At 40.6% G+C, this 24,334-nt stretch overlaps 1 protein-coding gene and 1 long non-coding RNA gene across 3 annotated transcripts in view; one reads left to right on the top strand and one right to left on the bottom strand.

Annotated features, from left to right (window-relative positions):
* LOC149978235 (uncharacterized) overlaps window positions 1-24,334 on the top strand; it is a 1,155,107-nt gene that overhangs the window by 314,366 nt on the left and 816,407 nt on the right. The window lies entirely within an intron of this gene.
* On the bottom strand, window positions 765-11,122 carry LOC110488545 (fragile X messenger ribonucleoprotein 1 homolog B). 2 transcript variants are annotated; one of them, XM_021560780.3, is made up of 15 exons: window positions 10,633-11,122; window positions 10,142-10,194; window positions 9,688-9,781; window positions 9,336-9,407; window positions 9,080-9,228; window positions 8,848-8,938; window positions 8,634-8,750; window positions 7,712-7,882; window positions 7,509-7,587; window positions 7,295-7,407; window positions 7,099-7,185; window positions 6,625-6,850; window positions 6,207-6,389; window positions 5,924-6,003; window positions 765-3,561 (listed from the first exon to the last, which is right to left on the bottom strand). In XM_021560780.3, the coding sequence occupies exons 1-15, from the start codon at window positions 10,681-10,683 to the stop codon at window positions 3,364-3,366; spliced, it is 1,764 nt and encodes a 587-aa protein (XP_021416455.3). In that variant the 5' UTR covers window positions 10,684-11,122; the 3' UTR covers window positions 765-3,363. The 2 variants fall into 2 exon arrangements, with proteins under 2 accessions (XP_021416455.3, XP_021416453.3); XM_021560778.3 differs by having other exon boundaries at window positions 9,679-9,781; window positions 10,633-10,965.

The raw sequence follows: 24,334 nt of genomic DNA, 5'->3' as shown, positions 1-24,334 counted from the left end.
AAAAAAGAGACTCCCATTGGCGCTCTTCAAATAAATGACCTAGCTACTATACGTACCAGTGGTACTGAAATGTGTCCTATATTTAGGTGTACTGTATCGTACAAAATCCTTAATTACATACTTAATCCTCTTCATTCCTATGTGGAACATAAGCCTTCCAGGAGAAAGCACATCTACTACTTTTTTGCCTTTTTGGGGAGGGTTTTTCACAACAGGCCACAGTCCTTCATCTCCTTCTCCATGGTTCTTTGTCAGGTTTCCTTTGGGAAAGAAACAATCAATCAATCAATCACAAGTATTTTATAAAGCCCTTTTTACATCAGCAGTTGTCACAAGGTTCTTTACAGATACCTAGCCTAAAAACCCAACGAGCAAGCAATGCAGAGGCAGAAGCAAAGTTGCTAGGAAAAACTTCTGAGAAGGCAGGAACCCAGGAAGAAATTGACCAGTCCTCTTCTGGCTATACCAGGTAGAGATTTAAGAGTACGTGACCATTAAGGCCAGATTGTTTTACAATACATTCAAACGTACATAGACGACCAGCAGGGTCAGATAATAATGATGGCTAGAGGGTGCAACACTTTAATATTCTAAAATTAGACAGCTTTTCATAGTCAGGGGTTCAAAGTATCATTACATATTTGCAGCTACTGTTCTTGGATGAAATACAGGTACAACAATGTAACTTTCCTGATAATTGTTGCCCAATCCATAGCCACCAACGTTTTATATGTAGAGCTCAAAATAAATAAAATACTCTAAAGTAGCAGAGGAAGATCAACCTTTATTTATTGAAACTGCTTGCATACAAAATATATTGCACTATAACCAGACAATGTCAACATAAAGCCCAATCTGTTCCACTAATATGTACAAAGAAAATATTGCCCAAAGTGGTGTAACATACAAGGTCAGTCTACCCAGTTGGTTCACTATCTACAGTATTTCTGGTTTCAGTTCTGCTTTCAAAACACAACACCCTACAATGTGTGCAAGACGAAATGTTTTACAATTGTATTTTTCTTGAATCGTATACGTTCCCAAAATAAATAACTAGAAAACAGTCTGTTTGGCAACACTGTGACTTGACCTTGACAACAGAGTAGACTGTGAGCTGATCTGCAACATCTTGTCAGTTTACGGTCTGCGTCAGATAGATGAATGTCATTCAAATACTGAGTAAACCATTTATGCCCCAGGCAGGGTTAGATAAAGTCCCAGATGGATGGTGCCATTCTGAAGAGACCATGGCCCACATTGCTCAGGCCGTTCATAACGATCTGATCAAACATCCCTCCAAGTCTGCACCATTAAACTGGGCTAAACCTGCCGTCATTTTCTGTTTTAAAAAGCTTTTTTTTGCTTATCCCACCCCTCCGCTATTAGTACAAAATATTCAATTAATGTCTATGTAATTTCATCATCATACTTATCTAATTTATATAAAATCCCAAAGACTGAGTCAGACTGGGTCCAGTTCAATTAGACTGTTAACGCTGGGGAGAGCAGTGGCTGTTAGCCTGCTGAAAGACAATTTTCCTCATTGGACATTGGCAAAAAACAGCAACACAAGAGATGCTCAGACAGCTGTTCACTGATGCCCATTGGCTGTACATCATCCAATGTTGCAATTTAGAGTGTAAACAAGAAAACAAAAATTATTTAAACAAGACACTAGGAATACCCTCACAGTATTTTTTTTCTTCTTCAACTGTAAACTAAAGTTTTAATGCACAAGCACTGATCCAATATAAGACATATGGTTATAACATGGGACTAAACTTCATCCTCCATACGACAAAGGTACATGAGACTCAGAGTTACCTATAGGGTTATCTAAACTTGGTAATATTGTTGACAGCATTCATGTGATTCACCTGCTGAAGAAATCTCATCACATCATCGTTTATTATGGTTCATATTATTTAGTAGTTGCAAATAAACCAAAAAGAATGATAAGTGCACATTTGAAGTTCAATCCAAAATAGCAAAAAAGTATTTTAAACAAATGAGATTATACAGTATGCACCCCCTTTATATAATTTACAATCTAATGACCAATTGTCAATATCTTATGAACAATATATTAGGGTTGGAGAGAGGTGTGTGTACCAGTCTTCCCATTGACACTTTTAAATGAAAAACCAACAGGGAAAGTGATTGTTGGTCAATGTATGGCAAAAGGACCATGTGCTCAATATCACTCCCCAGTTCGACATAGTTCATGTTAAAAGGTCCATATATAAGTGCTTCTGTCATAAGGTACTGTACAGTGTTGACGATATGGAGTCCTATCTGAATCTAATAGTCTCCATTAAATGTAGCCAGTGTGAAATGACATGAATTTGTTGAGACTTGAATAGAAATTCACACAAATAAACTCACAGCATCTTTCTCCACTGTGATCCTATGGTAAGATAGATATTGAATTCATGGTCATTCCACCATTTAAAAAAGAGAAATGCTTTATCATTGGCTACAAAAATCATCATCCCTATTCAAGCAATATTCAGCACTAGGAAACAGAAACCAAGCAACGCTTTGGAAAACTCAAGATTGCTGACTGTCGCCAATGTCGAAACCAATGATAAAGGACGTAGCCTACATGCATCGCAAGGTTAAAAAGACAAACTTTTCATTTTTTTTTGGAAGGTGAGCTGTGTGTTCACTACATGAGTAAAACCCATTACTGTTTTCCAATGTCGTCTTCTTCCCTGATTGACTTCTATTTGTGATACTGTCCACACGAGATAAAGGCACAGATCAGAGAGGAGGGTTATTATTTATTTTTTTGCTAATGATGCAGCCGTGACCTCACATGGTAATGAGTTCTATATTCCACTGTGACACACGGCTCCATAAACACATCATGATGGAAAGAGAAGGCAGGAAGGACCAAACAATCCAACCCTCTAGCCGGAGAAAAGGCTAGTACTGTACACGAACAAGTGATAGAAAACCATATCCTTTTAGAAATTCAGATTCATCATGGTGGCCCCTCTTTTTGTTTTAAACATTTTCTCCCCACAGCTTTTAATCATCTGATAGGTAGTTGTCAACAATGTCAATTAGAAAAAGACTGCAGTCTCAGTTTTCCTTCTCCCGTTAACATCTAAAAGCGTAGATGGCTCCTTCCCTGTACACAGTAACCCACCCAAAACCCCATCCACCTGCCACTGATGCTGTCGGAGTTGCTTTGTCCAAAGTGTGCTTAATTTCAGCCCTGACCTGTCCTCTTTGGCCTAACGTGTCTCTAATGAAGAAGCTTCTGGATTGATGGCGTGGTGTGTGTGTGTGAAAGAGATCTGTGTGTGTGTGTGTGTGTGTGTGTGTGTGAGAAAGACGAGGGTGCCTCGGCCCCATCTACGACACCCCGTTCACCACCACCGGGGGCACAGCAGTGGATTCACCACTAGGGCCCTCCTGCTTCTCCTTCTTGATAGGTCGCTCTTTGATGGGTCTCTGTCGGTTTGCTCCGGGGACAATTCCGTCGCCTGCGGGGCCAGGGGGACCTCTGGCTGCAGCATGCACACTCCTCTCATTGTTACTGTCCACTCGGATCTGTGGGACCAGAGAATACTATATGAGCTGGTAGATTGGGGAGATGCAGGACAACGGAGTAGCGTCACTTACAGGTGAATTAGAGTTTGGAGCAGTCTGTCCGCCAGCCAGATGCATTTATATTAGATTCTCCTGGAGAATAGTCGGCTAATGTGCTATCACTGTACATTTGCACACGCCACAGATGATCATTAAATCGGCACTTCTATCAATTGCGTGTCAGTCATGTGGTGAAAAACCCAATGGTCGGAGCTCAAACTTTTGTTCACGTCTCCCCAATTTAAATTAAAAAGGGCATAAAGGAACTATTTCTCAATGCCAGAAATGCAAATATGACTATTAGAACACCCCAAGGAGACATTCACAAATCACAAACTTTGGAATACATTTGTATAATACTGTAATATTGCCCTAAAAGTTGGGTTTGAGGTTCTCCAAATCAGCACTAACTTTGGAAACAATCACACAATGTCAGCTCCACAGTGAGGAAATAAAAATCCAAGCTCACCCTTCATCTACTCGTGGGTAAAAAATAAAAATAAACTTGCGGGTTAGTAGTATGGAGCGAACTAACAATTGCATTTTAATTCATCAAGATGGCCAAGCTTTGTGTAGTAGTAGGGCGTGGAAACACTTGCTATGCCTCTATGGCCACGCAAATGAAACACTTTGTAAAAAGTGAAAAACATTTGTGAGAATGACAAGGTTGAATTGGGCATCTCTTCGTCAATCTGCAGGGCACATTTCAGGACTTGAGAACTTCCATGGCCATCAACAACGGAAGGAGGGTTCAGCAAAACGTTGCTTTTCCAAAGTGGATACTGTCCCTACCAACAACGTGGCTTATAAAATATCCCGAACAGCCAGCAGCACCAGTAGAGACAGAGCATTATCAGGGCTTCACTGTGTAAGTGAAAGAGCTTCTACACCTGCATTGCTTGCTGTTTGGGGTTTTAGGCTGGGTTTCTGTACAGCACTTTGAGATATCAGCTGATGTTATATAAATATAAATTTGATTTGAAGAGCTACCGCATTAAGTTCACGTCTTCCACCTAAATAACACTGATTAACGTCAAAGTAACCGAATGTCTACCAGCTGTAGAAAGCTAACTGCTGGTGATGTCATAGAAAGTACAAGCCTATGGGAATAGAGTCGCGATGGAAGTCAATGTTTCTGTATAGAGCCGAGGCTGGGACAGATGTGGGGTCTGTGTGTGGATGGCGGGCTATCTACGATGTATTCGATCGTGGAGCTGGTGAAATTTTGGAGAAAGGAGGCAGGTTTATTTAGAGGGGTGGATTGTGCTCAATGGGAAAGTTGTCTATTTATGGAGATTGCCGCATTAATTGTGTTTTGGGAGCTGCTGGCTGTCTGCATTTGGGCTCTCTGTGTGTGTGTCTGTGGCGCCAGGGGAGTTTTCTATAGAGCCTGCCTGCGGGCTAAATTGAAATTCGACGCTTTGGTCATGGATCTGATCGCAGATCTGGGGTCATTTTGGTGAAGTCCCAGAGATAGGCTTTCTTTGGAACTGTGAATTGTGGATTTTATTCAATGGGAAATATTATTTTTTTGATCGTAGGATAAATGTTGTCACAGTGGCTTCTTGTTGAAGAGTCATCAGCTAACATTGGCTTGCTATAGCCAGCTATTCTCCCCCGCCTCACAAAATAAGTGAGCTAGATTTTGTTTGTGTACTGCCATATGTCAATAACATAGCAAAGTTTCTCTCTGGTATGGGCTAGTAAATATCCTAAAGTTAGCCAGCTAGACAGTGAGAGCCGAAAGATAAAACTGGGTAGAGTTAGAGGAGATAATTAACTTTGTTTCCTCTGCTGCTGGCTTGATACTGTTCACTGAAATAAATGTATGTAATTAAAAAAAAATTCTATAAAGATTGTAATTGTGTCAATTTTATGAATATTGTAGAAAAATCCTCAGCCGTGTACCAGCTTACCATGTACAGTAGGCTACAGTAGACTCACCGTGTGAGTCATCAAAATAACTATCTTGCATCCGGGCAGTCTTCGTGGTTTGTATATGCGGGGAGCATAAATTGTACAATAGTTAGTATACAGCACTAACTACATAAATATCTGATAGGATCCATTATCTGCTACCTGTTAAGCCTCTGTCAGAGGTGATTGACTAAGTTGCAAAACGGCTCCTGTTGTGTGACCAAAATGGCTCATTTTATGACCAAATGACAAAATCAAGTTCCTACAAAGCGCAAATTGTATTATTTTCTAAATTTCCCAGAGGTCTTGAAACGGTACATGGTGACATCTACTGGTAGTGTTATGACACAGCAACTGAGACTGCTGCCAGGAACAAAGAACAGCTGGTGCTGCTGGAATTCCTCACCTGCAAAGAATCTTCCTGAGGCCTTAGCTTAGGGTCTCTGGTATTCCGTGAACGTGACTCAGTCCACTGGATGTCTTCAGCTACAGATACAGACAAGGTAATATACAGGATCTCAAAATGTTATTATGGCAGAATGATAGTATCATTACTCTGACTCATACAGCAGTACCTAAAACCCTAAGGCAACGGATGCATTTATATACAGACAGTGAAACGGGGGCCCTTGCACAGTAGGGGTATTAAAGTAACAATAGATAGGCTAGTTCGAATATGGATAGTAGACCTTTGAAGCCTCCTCTTCCTCTCCCTCCCCGTCCGCGAGGCCCTCCTCCCCCTCTCTTGCGTGTATCGGGTCGTTTGGGGAAGCCCCCTGTCAGCTCGTCAGTGGGGGCCAGAGACCAGTCACTCAGCTCGTCCTTGTGGTCCGACTCAGTCTCAGACGCATTGGAAGCCTCAGAGTTGGTGCCTGGTGAGAGCGATAATTAGTTATCCTGTAAATAATCACCAATTTACCAAGTTCCACTCAGTCCCATACAGCCATAGTACTGTGAAAAAAAAATAAGGAAATAAGGTTCCATATAGGCTGAACTTGTTGCGTATGAACATACAGTAAAACATAGACAATCAGTGCCTTCTGGACATAGCCTACTGTTCCATTTGTACATGCTGATACAGGCTCCACACTCTTTCCAGTTACATACCGGAGGTAAAAGAGGGACCACCACGTCGTCCACGGCCTCCTCCTCCCCTGCTGAACGGCTTCCCTCCTCTCTGGGAGCCCATGCCCATCATGCCTAGGCCACCGTTGTCTACAATGAAGATCTTGTTGTCAGGCCGTCCAGTCCCCGGGGCCCTGGGGCCTCCTCCCCCAATCTGCCTTAGTTGCTCATCTATCTGCAGCCGCTCCATGCGCAGCTGGTCCACTTCCTACATGGAGACACAGTGTGTCTGTATCATGACTGTATTCAATAACTTACTTCTTTAAAAGTAACCTATATATCTAATAGTGAATGTTAGGCAGAACCTATCATTCTGATGAAGTCAACAGTCAATAGAAAGGTAAACAAACCCCTGATAATGAAAGCTTCTGCTAAGTGGCATTTATCTTAACATCCATAAAAAGGAACATAAGCGTGTTGCAAATTTCAGCAAAGCAATAGGGGAAAGCTTCTAACCTTCAGATAGTTGAGATGATAGTCTAACAGTACTTTAGCATTGGAAATGCTTTCCTTTGTACCCACAAAGACAAATGGCACCATGCCCTGTAAGAGAAATAAATAGACAGGATCTAATGAGGACAGAGTGGCTCCAAAGTCATCAGTAGAAACCAATTAAAGTGAATACAGAGTTCATTTGATTCTAGCCACTTACCTCATCCACTGGAGGTGGCTTCTTGTCGTTCTCAGCCTCGATCCGAACTCGAACAACACCAGATTTATCCACTACTTCCTGGATCAACTTCCCATTTTTTCCAATGACTTTCCCTGGCAAAGGAGATGTGGTAATAGATTATGAATGATGATAAAATGGAGACTGAGTTAATGACTTTTCAAACAGAACACAATTTTATCATTTTCTACTTTACCCACTAAATTCCTTGGTACTTTGATGACATCTTCAGAAAATTCCAAGAAGCTCCTAGCCTTGCGCACTGCCTCTTGATCCTGCAATTGAATCATACCCAGAGGAGATAAAATACATGCATGTCTATCCCTAGTATGACCAAGTAAATATAGCTTGTGAGTAGAGGTTTGTGAGCTTCCATATTTGTGCTGGTGAGCTCCCTACCTCGCCATAGATGTGGAAGGTGCAGGTCTCTTCGTCCAGGTCTATGGTGGTGACCCCAGGTACTTTCCTGGCCTGCTGGATGTTGGCACCATGGGTCCCGATGGCCAGCCCCATCAGGTCATCTCGGACCACAAACTGCTCATGGAACCTAGATGCCAGCTGCCGAGAGCTCTGCACACAAACCATAACCCCACGCATAGCTTAACCATAGTTCACCTCATGCAGAGACAGAGCCTATTGAGGTTAACAACGCTAACATGGCTTTGTCTTAATATGCAACAATAAACAGATTTCGTTTCAATCTTTTTATGCGAGTAAAGTACATGTCGGATAAAAGAAAATGTCATGACAGGCCTGATGGAAACAGAAAGTATTTTGGTAGACTTAAAGAAAATAATACGCTAGACAAGGTAGGATCTTTGTGTTAGTAAAATGAATTACGCGAGAAATGTCAGTGGAAATGCTTTTATGAGTAAATATTTATATAATAACCATCATAGCAAAGTAAACTTGGGGACTTGTGTGATCCTCCCACTATGACCAGTCTGGAAAGCATGAAGTTTATTAGGCTACAGATGAAATCAATGATGACGGACTTCAGAAGGTGGTGAAAGTACAAGGTGATGAGCTTGAAACTCCTTTCCAATAAATATTGAGGGTCTTATTGGCTGCCGTTTCACAAATACAAATAATATTTCTCCATAATAATAATCTCATGTAGGCTATACGCGCCAATACCTAAGTGGGCACACTCGATATATAAACACGTGTGAGAAAACCATCAGTAGAGTTGAAAATGCAATGAAATATTGTGCGCATATTGTTATGCAGATTTTAGAATATTTGCATGAAAATCTGTCACCAATTGGATGGAAATCTAGCTAATGTGTTTGACTTGCGAGTGTGCTTAAACTTTAAGTACCTCCAGTTGGCGGCTAGCCTCCTCGTTCCTCTGCATTAGGGACAGCTTGGTGCGCAGGCTCCGGAAATGCATGTCGCTCAGCATCTGCGCCCTTTTGGTTGTAATCTCGTTCACAGACTAAAATCAGAGAAATTATGCGGGAACTGTATGAAACAATACCTAACAGGGACTGAGGTGTGAAACTTTTAGAAGCCAGAAAAAGAATTGAACATACCAGAATAACAAGCTGTCTTTTGTCTGAGTCATAAGTGACATTGAATGCTCCCACTGCCTTCTTAAAATCTTTATGAGAGTCTTTCAAACACCTATGAACAGAAAACAGTTTTGGCCCAATAGTAATAGTCTAATAGTAATAGCCTCAAAACCAATAGTCACACATACGGCAGCAATGACCACATAACTCTAGTACTTTACTTGAAAAAGCCTTGAAGAATAGGCCTACTTACATTTGCAGTAAGTCCTCTGGGACGTCTAGGTGAATTTTCAGGAAGGAGTTTTTTGTAGCTGTCTTGTTTGGGTTGACAGGCCGTAACCTATCTAATGTGACTATTTCATTGAGCGTGGCATCACAAGCTGCATACTCTATGACATAAAACTGAGAAGAAGAGACTTACATGGGGATCATCATGATAAGATTACAATAGCTACATAATAATAATAAATTAATGCAAACTCTCGCTTGAACCGCTGCATTGGACTTACCTCTCCCTTCACCATCCGGACCTTCGCCAGCCACCACCCACATGGCTCTTTATCATTAGCCCTAGAATAAACCTGTGGATAGAACAGTGGATAATATTTGATTAATTAAGTACATCTTGTTGAGTTATTTCTCACTGATATCCATTTCAATTGTTTGCGATACACATTCACCAAACCCCTGTGAATAACCAAACAGAAAGAACACAAAACAGCAGTTCCCTTCTGCTTTCAAGAAACATAACTATCGAGCTGCCATTGTATATCCTAGCCTACTAGCAATCAGCAAAGTATTGGGTTTAATTGACATTGACCAGTGGGAGGGAAGTCCTTATCCATTACTTACAGCACATACCTCAACTTCATCACTCTCGTTTATCTCTTTCTGAAAACCTGTGGGTGGAGGAAATCGAACATCATGGAAGGGAATTTGACGTTCTGGCTGCCAACTGAAAGAATAGAAATAAACAAATGAAACCAGGGCACTTCACAAGGGGAAATTAATCAACGACTGAACAAGTGTGCGGTGCACACACACTATAGTTAAATTAAAAGAGAAGTTACCAATTGTTATTTGCAAGTACAACTAATTATAGTAGACATGTAGTCAGTCCATGGTGGTTAACTATTACTCAATGCCTGGGTCTGATTCAAAGTAGCATACTGCGTTGCTATTTATCTAACTACTGTAACTACCAACTAGTTACAGTAGCTAACTAGTTGGCTAGCTGAATAGGCCACATTAGATTTGAACGCTAGCTAGCTAACGTTAGCTAATTGGCTTATGTTGCCGGAAACCAAACACTCACTTGTTTTCAAAGGACACGGTGACAGCACTTTCATGAACATCCTTCAAATATCCCTAAAATGAGAAAAGGGTTGACAAAAAAACAAGACATGAAGCAGACAGTCATTGAGCCAACAAGAGGTCAAAGCCAAATAGATTTTAATCTCATTGACTGTTGCTAGATAGCAAGTCTTATTAACGTTACAATATTAACTAGCCAACAGCTGAAACTAACGTTACTCGACGAAATAACAAATACCACCAACAGCACGAAACTCAAATTATTCATGGCCTTATTGAACCAACTTCAGATGTGTTGTTAGCTAGCATTGGCTGCACGTCTGGCAGAATAAGCCTGTGCTGTCTGGGCCTGACGCGTTACCCCCTAGCTAGCTAGCTGTAGCAAGATAGCTTACTGACGGACTCAAACGCAACATATTTATTAGACACCGTTGTACAACAGAAACGCATTCAAATACTAGAACTAGCATCTAGCTAACGTTACCAACCCACCTTGTAAAAAGCCCCACTCGTCCCCCTGACTTCAACAGCTAGCTCGTCCATGACACCTAAGCTAATGTAATGCTAGCTGGGTAACGTTAGCTGCAACACTATGAGTGCAAAACTACGGTCTTGAATCTCTCGGTCACGTCGTTACCCTTTTGCACGCTTTAATTTTTCGATTTGCAAAGTTGCGATTTCAGCTTTATAAAGAAAAGAACGCGAAACATTTAAATGATGCTAGATTATACAGTTCGCAACTGCTCTTGCACGCATTGATGTGTAAACATAAGAGCCTCCCTTCCCATCGTCACGTGACAAGGGTCAACTCTACCATGTTCACTCAGTTTCATTTCATCGGTTTCTGTTCAGGAATGAGTGGTTCAGCGATCACTGTTCAATGGATGCAATAATCATCATAGTAAAAAAAATGTATATATGAAATCTATTGTGAAGCTCTGAAACCTATTCTTATTCTGTGAATTATTCCCCCCCCCCCCCTTGACATGTTCAAATAACTCAAGCATAGTTTGGCATCTTTTTTCTAATTCGGAACAAACTAGACATGGCCAAAAAATAACGGCACCGATTTGGCCTATAGGTAGCGCTGTAGAAAACATAATCTTTGTATGTACCGGTAGGTGTCTTTTCTCATGTTGAACAAATTTGCCTTAATTTGCAGTCAGGATAGATTATTTATTAATTAATTATCAGTCAGGATAGATTTTCCTCCTTTGAAATGTTTGCAAACCTTGGAAATAACACAACATTCAGTATGTAGGCCCATGGTACATATCTTAATTTACACTGAATAATAATATAAATGCAACATGTAAAGTGTTGGTCCCATGTTTCATGAGCTGAAATAAAAGATCCCAGGAATGTTCCATATGCACAAACAGCTTATTTCTCTAAAATGTTGTGCACAAATTGTATTACATGCCTGTTAGTGAACATATCTCATTTGCCAAAATAATCCATCCACCTGGCAGGAGTGGCATATCAAGAAGCTGAATAAACAGCATTATCAGTACACATGTGCACCTTGTGCTGGGGGACAATAAAATACCAAGGTAAAATGTTCAGTTTTGCCACACAACCCAATGCCACAGATGTCTCAAGTTGAGGGAACGTGCAATTGGCATGCTGACTGCAGGAATGTCCACCAGAGCTGTGGCCAGATAATTAAATGTTAATTTCTCTACCATAAGCAGCATCCAACATCATTTAAGAGAATCCTCAGCTTTCTCCCATCAAAGCCATTAAACTCAAACTGTTTTAAAGTCACCATTGGCTCATTGGTAAAATCCCTGAGGGGTTTCCTTCCTCTCCGGCAACTGAGTAATGAATGACGCCTGTATCTTTGTAGTGACTGGATGTGTTGATACACCATACAAAGTGTAATTAATAACTTCACCATGCTCAAAGAGATATTCAATGCCTGCTTTAAAAATGTTTTTTACCCATCTACCAATAGGTGCCCTTCTTTGCCAGACATTGGAAAACCTCCCTGGTCTTTGTGGTTGAATCTGTGTTTGAAATAATTGTATATGTGGGGTACAGAGATGAGGTAGTCATTCAAAAATCATGTTATTGTGGCACACAGAGTCAGTCTATGCAACTTATTATATGACTTGTTAAGCAAATCTTTACTCCTGAACTTATTTAGGCTTGCCATAACAAGCCTTCAAACTCAGTGCCTTTTGCTTGACATCATGGGAAAATCAAAAGAAATCAGCCAAGACCACAGAAAATAATTGTAGACCTCCACAAGTCTGGTTCATCCTTGGGAGCAATTTCCAAATTCCTGAAGGTACACGTTCATCTGTACAAACAATAGTACCCAAGTATAAACACCATGGGACCCCACGCAGCCGTCATACTGCTCGGGAAGGAGACGCGTTCTGTCTCTTATAGATTAATGTACTTTGGAGCGAAAAGTGCAAATCAATCCCAGAACAACAGCAAAGGACCTTGTGAAGATGCTGGAGGAAACAGGTACAAAGGTATCCATATCCACAGTAAAACAAGTTTTCTATCAACATAACCTGAAAGGCCGCTCAGCAAGAAAGAAGCCACTGCTCCAAAACCGCCATAAAAATGTCAGACTACGGTTTGCAACTGCACATGGGGACAAAGATCGTGCTTTTTGGAGAAATGTCCTCTGGTCTGATGAAACAAAAATATTATAATAATAATAATCACCATTGTTATGTTTGGAGGAAAAAGGGGGAGGTTGTCAAGTCGATGAACACCATCCCAACCGTGAAGCACAGGGGGTGGCAGCATCATGTTGTGCGGGTGTTTTGCTGCAGGAGGGACTGGTACACTTCACAAAATAGATGGCATCATGAGGGAGGAAAATTATGTGGATATATTGAAGCAACATCTCAAGACATCAGTCATGAAGTTAAAGCTTGGTCGCAAATGGGACTTTCAAATGGACATTGACAAAGTCACAGTATTGGAATGGCCATCACAAAGCCCTGACCTCAATCCCATAGAAAATTTGTGGGCAGAACTGAACAAGCTCGTGTTAGCAAGGAGACCTGCAAACCTGAAACAGTTACACCAGCTCTGTCAGAGGAAATGGGCCAAAATTCACCCAACTTATTGTGGGAAGCTTGTGGAAGGGTACTTGAAACGTTTGACCCAAGTTAAACAATTTAAAGGCAATGCTACCAAATACTAATTGAGTGCATGTAAACTTTTGACCCACTGGGAATGTGATGAAATTAATAAAATTTGAAATAAATAATTCTCTCTACTATTATTCTGACATTTCACATTCTTAAAATAAATTGGTGATAACCCTAACCCTAGGATTAAATGTTAGGATACACTCTTAATTGGCACTCCACAAAAAAAAGCTTACAGCAGGGGTCGGCAACCTATCTTGTCATCTTTGGTAATCAGGCCTACCACTGTTTGTCGGTTGCAAACTTGATGATTGAGTTGGAGACATGCGTGGTCATGCAGTTGTGTAATTATTGAAATCAAAAAGAGAGACTTTTAAATTTCTTCGAAACAATAAACCTTATTTTTTAATTACTGCAGTAATGGAGCTTGTCAACGAGGTGATTCGTTGAGAGCCCAACCAGCAGGACTAAGCCAAGGCATTTTATAGCAAAGTCCATCCTCCTGGATGTTCATGATAAATCACAGATGAGAGAATGTATTCAAAGGCACATTTTGCTTTCATGCAACAGACATCAAGATATACATGGCGCAAAATATCTGTCTCCAGTTCATTTACTGCTTGCTTGTACAAAAATACTAATGCAATGAATACTAAATCCTTTGTTTAAAGACACTGGAGATTGGTTCTCCTTGTTACCTACAGATATCTGTAAATATGAATAAAATTGTTACATTTAAACGAGCCTAGTTTGTTTAGCCTAAGAAAAAGTGAGCAACCTTCCATGATTGACTGAGCTAATGAGTGGGCTGGACATGACGAGAGATGAGTTCAGATTGGTCTGCCATATAGCATACTTCGGTCTATTTGAGCTCATGAGTATGTCTAGGTAATCCTGTCTAAAGTGGCTTTTTTCAAAATGTATTGTGTATTAAAACTACATAAGTGTTGCTCCACTTTCTGGAGAACTGAGTTTTAAAATCAGTGGAATTTGAGAATGATAGTTTCCGTGTTACATCTTAAAACTAAGGGCAATCATGGCATCCAACAGGAGACACGTCCAATGATTAAAATAAAATAAAGTTAACTAAAGGTTAAATAGAAAATTACAAACTTAAAATTATCTATACTGGTAAGATAGTCTGGCTAGCTACATTATCAGATGTTACATGTTTCTAATGTTGACAGAAAGAGTAACTTACTTTTCTAGCTATAGCCTAATGTTATCTAGCTAACATTGAACCTGGTTGGCTAGCTACCTGCAGATTCATGCAGGGTAGTAACGTCATGAGTTATGATTATGGTTCATTGTTTACCTAGATAGCTAGCTATCTCCACTACGCAAGTAACCATTTCGGGTGCATTCATAAATTCAGTCTGGCTATCTACTCTGATTTCAGAGCACTCTCATCTGAGTGTGCCAGAGAGCGCAGAATAAATGATGAATTTACGAATGCTCTGAACGTGAAACGCTCTGAATTTACGAACGGACAATCTGACAGCACAGTTGCAGTCACCAACACTCTGGATAACATAACAGCCTAACCAGCTCTGCTAGGGCGATTAATGTTCAGTGAGCTGTTCTCTCTCATTTTGATGTCTGGAAGTTGCCGGCAAGTTAGCTTGGGTGCTTGACTGCTGCTGTTAGTACATTCTAATCAACGATGCTGAATGGGTGTGGACAAAAAAGGGCTCTCCAGTGGAAATACCAAAATATTCAAAGGCCATTTTCTTAGAAGTGAGTTTACAGGTTTATCAACTTTCAAAGCAAAATTACTTTCCCATCATTTGTATTGTATGATATACCATTTTGTAGCTCTGAGTCTCTACTTTTATCCAATGTAAAAATCATAACTTCAAATTTTGCTACATAAGACCGATTTGAGCTGGTCAGACACATATGTATGTAAACACTCCAGCCAGCTGGTCTGCACATTCTCTGAGGAGTTGGCTAAGGATGCCTTCTGGGCCTGCAGCCTTGCGAGGGCTAACACGCTTAAATGTCATACTCACATCGGCCATGGAGAACGAGAGCTCACGGTCCATGGGAGTGGCACTGTGTTTTCCTCAAAGCTGTCTGTGACTGTCTGGAGTCCCTGCCACATATGTCTGGTGTCTGAGCTGTTGAATTGCAACTCTACTTTGTCTCTGCACTGATGTTTTGCCTGTTTGATAATTATCTCGGGAGGTAATGTGGTCTGCATTTGATTGTGAGGTATTCTAGGTCGGGTGAACAAAAGGATGTGAGTTCCTATACGCTACCACGAGTAGTTAATCATGAAACATACACCCTCTTTATTTTTCCCAGGGAGAGTTCTTTATTCCTCTCTGCTTGATGTACCCTCGAACCCAGCTGGCTCTATGGCCGGGGACAGTATATCCAGAGAAAGCCATGATTCTGTGAAACAGAGTATGTTATAGTCCCTGATGTCTCTCTGGAAGGGGATGCTCACCCTGAGCTCACCTACTTCCCCCAAGTGTATTAATACACGAAAGGTTGTAAGCAAATTAATCTCCTAACATTATTTTGACAGTAAAATTCTAGCAAAAATAGCCTCGTTGTCAACCCAAAATTCATGCCAATCACTTGTTCTGTAAGGGCCGATGCCGGACAGGATAAGCAGGTACCGGGAGTCAGACATTTATTCTGGAATAGACATAGAACAAGACAGGAACAGCATCACGGTTAACATGGACATAAGACAAACAATGCAGCAGCAGGGAACAGATCTGGGGAACTGACAAATATAGGGGAGGTTATAAACATGTGATTGAGTGAGTCCAGGTGAGTCCAATATCACTGAAGCGCGTGACGAGGGAAGGCAGCTGTGCTTAAATGATAGTGGCAGGAGTGCGTAATGCAGGGCAGCCTTAGCTCCCTTGAGTGCCAGGGGGAAGAGCGGGAACAGGTGTGTCTGTAACCCCCCTCCCCCTCTAGGGGCGAGACACGGGCGCTGGGCAAGCCGAATGGGGGTATACTCCCCACGAACTGGCAGGGGCGTTGAGCCCCTGCCGAGGAACACAATGAATAACGATTGCTTGGCTATATACATGGGGTACTGAGTTGATGTGCAGGGGTAGGAGGTAACTGAGGTGGATGTGTACATATAGGTAGGGGTAAAGTGACTAGGCAACAGGATAGATAATAAACAGTAGTAGTAGCATATGTGATGAGTCAAAAAAGTTACTGCAAAAGGGGTCAATGCAGATAGTCTGGGTAGCTATTTGGTTAACTATTTAGCAGTCTTATGGCTCGGGGGTAGATGCTGTTCAGGGTCCTGTTGGTTACAGACGTGCATCGGTAACGCTTGCCTTGCGGAAACAGAGTGTCATGACTCTCTTTCTTTGGCGAGGATCAAAGGTGCCAGATCAGCTCGGCACAGGGCTGACAGATAGCCAGAACCCCCCCCCCCCCCCTCTCCCACCAGAGAGTAAGGGGGGAGTTGGGACGGTTTTGTGACTTAACACCGGTTGTAAACCGTGCAGATTTACGAAGTCAACGGCGTTCAGAATGAGACTGATGAGTTAATAATTAATAATTGACTGTTACTAATGTGAGATATTTATAATATCTTTAGAGTTTAAGTCGGGAGATAGTAACTCGTTAAAGTGTGTTTGGTGTGTTTAATTGCTAAATTGTAATTATTACACTACTATGGCCTATTTTATTTCCTTACCTCTCTAATATTACTACATTTGCACACACTGTATATAGCCTTTTCTACTGTGTTATTGTCTGTACGTTTGTTTGTCCTATGTGTAACTCTGTGTTGTTGTTTGTGTCGCACTGCTTTGCTCTATCTTGGCCTGGTCACAGTTATAAATGAGGACTTGTTCTCAACTGGCCTACCTTGTTTAAATAAAGGTGAAATAAAAAATAAATAAAAACAACTATTCCCCTGGTGCCTTAATTGCTAATGAGTTAATTGTTACATGATTTATTTAATCGAGTAATAATTAAAAGTGTTAGGTAATTATTTGATAAATTGCAGTCATCACATTAAGATGCTCTCAATAGTGCAGTTTTTGAGGATCTTTTCAGCCTCCTGAGGGGGAAGAGGCGTTGTCTTGCCTCCTTCACAACTGTGTTGGTGTGTGTGGACCATGTTAATTCCTTAGTGATGTGGACACAGAGGAACTTGAAACTCTCAACCTGCTCCACTACAGCCCCATTGATGTGGATGGGGGCATGCTCGTCACTCTGTTTCCTGTTGTCCACGATCAGCTCCTTTGTCTTGCTGATATTGAGGGAGAAGTTGTTGTCCTGGTACCACACTGCAAAGTCACTGACCTCCTCCCTATAGGCTGTCACATCGTCAGTGATCAGGCCTACCACCGTTGTGTCGTCAGCAAACTTAATGATAGTGTTGGAGTTGTGCGTGGTCACACAGTCATGGGTGAACAGGGAGTAAGCACACACCCCTGAGGGGCTATGATATTTAAATATTCTGATCGATATTTGAGTTAATTCTGGAAACGATAATGCGTTAAATAAACTTTCCCCATGGTACCCCAGATTACTATTGAATTAATTGTTACGTTTATGATTAATTTAATCGTGCAATAATTGAATTGTGGTATGTAATTATTCTTTGAATAGCTGTCATCGCATTAATGATAGTTGCGACAGGACATCAGTTAAGAACATATTCTTATGTACATTGATGGCCTACAAGACCCAAACGACAATGGGGCAATTGTGCGCCGCCCTATAGGACTCCCGATCACAGCCGGTTTTGATGCAGCCCGGGATCAAACCAGGGTCTGTAGTGACACCTCTAGCACTGAGATGCAGTGCACTAGACCACTGCGCCACTCGGGAGCGTTAACAGGATTGTGTGGGGCCACAAATCTCCACTCCGGGGAGCCTTTTGTGGAATGGATTAATTTTACACTGCCACAGGAGGCAATAAATGTTTGCTCTAAAAAATAACTAAGTCAGGGCATTGCTGGGGAAAACTTTGCGTTATAAATCCAGGCTGATTGTTTTTTTATCACTGTTTGCTACACCTATTGTTAATTGATTGTGTGGGTTTTATTTCACTAATATCAATAATATGAACGTGCATGATAAGACTGCTTAGCAACACATCATCTGAAATGATAGGTGTATAATTTATATGGTGGCACCTGTTAGGTTACTATTTGCATTTTCAATTAATGTGTCAAACTGTAAAGAGTAAATATCATGCTCATTACATTTGTGTCTTGTTTATTTTTGGCCAGAAATTATGTAGCCTTCACATAATACTCTATCAATGCAATTTCAGTATGCAATAGCACTGTCAGTCCTCTAAGGGAATTAGTATCACATTATAGCACTAGATGTCAGTACTGCACTCTCAAATAATAAAGCAGAAAGAGTATGTGAGCTGCATTGGATTTCCTCATAACAGAATATACGTTTTCAATAATGTTATAGCTGCACCAGGTCCAGTGTACGCCAACTCATGTAGTGTTGATCAACAAGAATGTTCAGATCTTTAAGTTATTGGATAACACTTTGACAGTTGAAATGAGAAAAGTTTGAAAACCCACACCCAATCTAGATGTGTAGTATAGGTTATTGTTGAGCAAGGTTAAGCACTTGTAATGATACAATTTTGCCAATGCATTCTTTGGCAACATTGCTATTGACGTGACATTAAATGTAATGGCAGGTGCATCACATTGTTAATCAATTGTATAATGCAATTCAAGTATCCTTTCTTGACGGTGAGTCAGAGCCATAAAAACTACATTAGATACAGTGAGCTCCAGAAGTATTGGGACATTGGGACAAAAGTTTTGTTGTTTTGGCTCTGTACTCCAGCACATTGGATTTGAAATGATAGAATGGGACTAAAGTGCAGACGGTCAGCTTTAATTTGAGAGTACTTTCATCCATATCGGTTGAACCGTTTAGAAATGTCAGCACTTTTTGTTCAAAGCCCCCCTCATTTTATTCGCTTATGTGTATTAAAGTAGTCAACAGTTTAGTATTTGGTCCTATATTCCTAGCATGCAATGATTACATCAAGCTTGCTGTTTGTTTTTGGTTGTGCTTCAGAGTATTTGTGGCCAATAGAAATGAATGGCAAAATGTATTGTGTCATTTTGGATTCACTTTTATGGTAAACAAGAATGGAATATGTTTCTAAACACTTCTACATGAATCTGGATGCTGCCATGATTACGGATAATCCTGAATGAATTGTGAATAATGATTTGTGAGAAAGTTACAGACACCATTACAATAACAGGGGAAGTTAGCACTGTCATCATTATTCAAGATTCATTCAGGAGTTCACTGTTATGATGGTTTTCAGCAAGATCCGCCTCACACAACCCCCTTTGTATTGCTGAGCACTGTTTTCAACTGAAGTGATTTCATGGTGTTGACAAGAAGTGCAGGAACATAAAAACCTAATGTGTGGGCACAGGCGAGGGAAAAACTTGCCTCTTCTATTCCATGCTGGAGAGGGCTCTGTGTGTGGCAAAGCCAGCCATTCTCTCCCCAGCTGGCATGCCTATCACACTAAGAGCTCTTACTCAGTGAGCAGTTCATGGCAGCTACTGCAGGGAATACAGCCACCTCTCTCTGCTTTGAGCAGGGGGGATGAAACACCCCCAGAATGGCATGTCACTTTTTTTAATGCACATTCTCTGGATGTTGGCCCAGGTTCCTTTTTTTTCAGAATTAGTTTCTTTAGTGTGTTTGGGGGGAGAGTGGTGGGGTTTGGAGTAGTTGTCTATTCCAGGCAGGTTGAACCCACTGTCAGCATGAAAATGAGACATGGCACAATTCAACTTCAACCCCCCTTCTTTCATGCCCCAGCCTAGAAATGTGTGACAGACAGTGAACACCCTGTATTTTCTCATTCAATATTGTATGTTGTTTTTCCCCTTTTGAAAAGTAGATGGCTAATTTACCATTTTAATCCAGGGTTAAGAGAGGAGACAGGTTTCAAAGTGACAGTAAAAACATATGGAAGAGAATAATGATAGTGTGTAACAGAGAAATTAGTTGGTGAGATCTGCCTTGAGATCAGCTAGTCAGTCAGGATACAATTAACAATGTCAAATATTGTAACTAAATGGTGGACCTTTTACCACATGCCCTGACAATAATCAAAGAGCTTTGTGAAAGAGACAATCAGATGGAGAAAGAGCCATAATGGAAGAGCAGACAGAACCATGACTACCCTCTGATTTGTCTGCCAGGCCCATCAGCAGCTCCCCTGATCAGAGCACTGTAGGAACAGGGCTCTGCAAAAATACCAATGTCAGGGCAGGATACGTCATCCACTTTTGGCAGTATCTTTGCTCAAACACAGTCGAATGTCTCTCAGCTTGTCACGTAGAAGTGAACATGTAGAGAAAAATGAAGATAGCCTCTGTGGACAAAGTGAATGTCAATATGCAGTAAGAGAGCATAGAAAATCATTATTACAATATCGTGAAACTCTTAGGTAAAGTAATGTTTAAAATTAAATCATCAGAGCATTCAGTAATGACAACCACTGGAATGACCTTGCTAAACAGGTCTAGTTCCCCCGACAAGTCATTTCACAGTACATTTCAGAATAAAAGTATGAGAAGAAGCAATCCAGGTCAGTTAGAGTTTGTCAGAGTTGCAAAAACATGCTAGTCACTAATGCAAGCTATTTACAATTACACACTTAGCTGACACAAGCAGAGTAGAGTAGGGAATAACATCTGATTCAAATACTTTTTTACGTAAGTTATGAATACACTAAATTGGACATGACAACTACATCCATTTCCCAAGCAGTCAATGAATGAGTGCATTATGCATACTGTAGGCCTAGAACTTACTTACTGTATAACTTTACATGAGCTTTTTCCACCCTAGAATATTGACCTTATTGTGGCTTTCCCTTAGGTGGTACAGCACATTGATTTGTATTGTGTGGTAGCCCTCAGTACAGTTACAGTGTCACACAAAGCACAACAGCACTGGTACATTATCCTGGGGGAAAACAGTCAAGCGGGTACGATTTCATTTGAAGTCAAGTAGATTTGTTTTGCTTTTGTCAGCAAATTTTATGGACAGAAGGCCAGAGGAAAAGCTGGATAAAACGATGCATTATTGATTGCATACGTGATCCATTATTTAAAAGTAAAGTGTAATATAATGTGAATAAATTCCCCACTTTGTTGTTTGTATCCTTTATAGAGTTATGTGCACTTGATACCATTGTTCCATTTTGCAATGTATGACTACTGTACATGTGGAAATTTGCCTGCAATTGAAGAGAGGGAATCCTCAAGGGATATTCCGCAACCACATATGTATGCCCGGGACCATGGAAAGTCTGATCCAAATACTAACCTGCCATTTGTACGTGTACAGTACTTCTATTATGGGGAGATCATTAAAACATATCCCAAGGTTAAATACATTCCAGAGATGATTGACATGTATGTGCTTTCTATCTACTCCAACTCAGTAAAACACATTTGATAGAAAGATTAATGTGGCGTTTTTAATGGTGTATTTCATGAGGATGTTTGTCAACAAACTTTTAGAAATTCTTTGGCCTCTGGAGTAATTGCAAAAACATTTTTTTTTGTTGATGGGGTAATTTTTCATGCCTATCAGAGTTTCGCCTCGATTACACTTCCAATATATTTCCAAAATGTTAAGAACTGGGGTAAAAAGCAATAACGTTCTGGTAATTTTTTTCCCCATTTTGATGGACAGGTCAATACATTTCTGCTGGTGGAGTTTATGATGGCTTGGAGATATCCAGGTTCATAAACCTTCTTGACATTTATGACAGGTATTAGTTTAATCTCCTCTCATTTAGCCTCTTATCATCCCATCCTCTAGGTGGTTGGTGTCTCTGGCACAACTGTCTGTCTCATCACTTCCCTAATTAAAGCTGCTGCTTTAAGCAGCCCTTCCACCTCATTTGGAAAGACTGCTTGAGATTAGGCCTAGACTAGCCTCGGCTTCCAGGCCTTGCTCATGACTGTCACATTGTTCTCAAAAGCATGGGGAAATTCCTTTTAGGTATGAGTGGAGCCCCTGCTGGCTGATTGTCTGTGAGTAGCCAAGATTTTTCAAAAACAACCACCCACTTTGTCAATGTGCAAGTCACTGTCAGGAGATACTTTTGCCGACCTAGAAACTGGGCCATTGAGCTCCACGGATGGTTGTCTATCGGCATGGTTGTATGCTCTGCAAAAACACATTCACGTTTTTAGTACACAATTATTGATTTTATTACACAGTATGCCTACACATTGATAGGCTATGTATTTTTTTTAAAGAAAATGTACTGAACCCAAAATACCTTTATGTCTGGTGATCCTCTCAGCACCGGCTAATTTCCAAGTCCTCTGGTGATTACAGTCACAACCCTGGAACGGGTAGCACCACTGGAAAGGTGTGACTCCAGGTTACAATAGGCCATACTGTAAGTATACAGCAGATAGCCGATTGTCCTCACTTTGATTATTCTGTAACAACATACTGTAGCACCATGACCAGGATCTCTATTCATTTAAGTGAGCAGATTAGGGCTTTCAGGAGGAACGGAAAATCTATTGGAGACATTTCAAAAATACTGTTAGACTTGGGGATTATGGTCATGGACAGTGTTATTCGCAAACACCATCATCAGATGCCTGTGTAAAGTCGAATGCAAAAGCTCAGGAACATGATCAGGTACAGTAGGCTACAATACTGTACTGTAGGCCCAATAATGCAAAAAATAATTATTAAATAAATCTACTGCTGGTCTTTCTGTCTGCTGCACATTTTTACATTGTATTCCATTTCCCGCAAGACTATTCAAGCAATCGACTCACTGATGAATAAAGATGATGAGCGATCGGCAAAGGCCATCTGGAATCTTCTGGCATCATGGCACAACATCAACATCGCTCTAATCACAGTCAGAAGACAGTTGAAGAAACTTGAGGAGACTTATGGAAAGGCTCGGTAAGACATTTTATAAATATATATATTTTCAGAACATTAACCAACATTCTCTTGTTTTGTACTGTTCTCTAGTTTCGACCCAATGATTCGTCTGACAAACAAAGAACTTTGCTTGCTGCAGGCCCAGGCATGGATCAAAGCTGGCGAGACATTCAATGACATCATCTTTACAGATGAATTAACTGTGGCCCTTGAGCAATTTGCAGGGTAAATAGACCTACAACACCAAGTCCTCATCCCAAATTCTAAGGTTAGCGCTCGAAAATGTCAGCCCCTTGGTTTCTGCCATAGAGTTAAATTAGAAGTGCCCATCCAAGAAGGCTCAAGGTCATTGGCCACATATATAATTACATAAAATATCTTTATATCTACAGTAGCTTTGATTGGACGTCTTAGCTAGCAGTCATCATCAATTGTCATCAAGTCGACAATCTACTGGCAAATCCTTTTTAATCCTTGTCATTTGAAGAGAAATAATGAAAATAAATTATAGATAAAATGTATCGATGCACATCAGCCATTATACATAAAGATTACACAACATGTTTGAAACCGCAAATTCAACAATGAGTCGTTTGGACGGAATCGGTGGCTAACTTCAAGCGTTAGCATGCTTTTCAATGGAGTGGCTGTGTTTTTTTAGATCCAGAGAATGACAGACTTTGATGACAGAATTTGCCAACAAAGGACCAACAAGGTGAGTCCAAAAATGTATTGTATGTTGCTGCATAAATGATGTAATATGTAAGGGTGAAATGTATACAGTAGCTAAGTAATACTAAGTGTATGTTGTGTAGTAAGCTGTTAGTAGCCCATGTGTCTCACCCTAATCATTTGGTCTATTTTCACCAACGCGTTATAGTAAACACATCGTTCATGGCTGGGTGGGTGCTTGATTGGCTACTTTTCTTTGTACAGCTTTGACAGTGCTACTGGTAGTAGTTGTGGTGCTTGGCTTGCACGTGCAAATTCAGCACACACAATATTCTATAATATAATTGTGTTATTTGAGAAATGAAAAGCTTATTTAACACGTCAAATAGTGTTATATGACGTGTATCTTTTTTGACACGCCAAGACCCAAACGGCATTCAATATACCTAATAATTTGGTATATTTTTACC

Source organism: Oncorhynchus mykiss, chromosome 14 (assembly GCF_057628025.1).
Source record: "Oncorhynchus mykiss isolate SJ-2025 chromosome 14, ASM5762802v1, whole genome shotgun sequence".
NCBI classification, from domain to species: domain Eukaryota; kingdom Metazoa; phylum Chordata; class Actinopteri; order Salmoniformes; family Salmonidae; genus Oncorhynchus; species Oncorhynchus mykiss.
The sequence above is the reverse complement of the archived record's forward strand: the minus strand, read 5'-3'. Positions and strand labels throughout refer to the sequence as shown.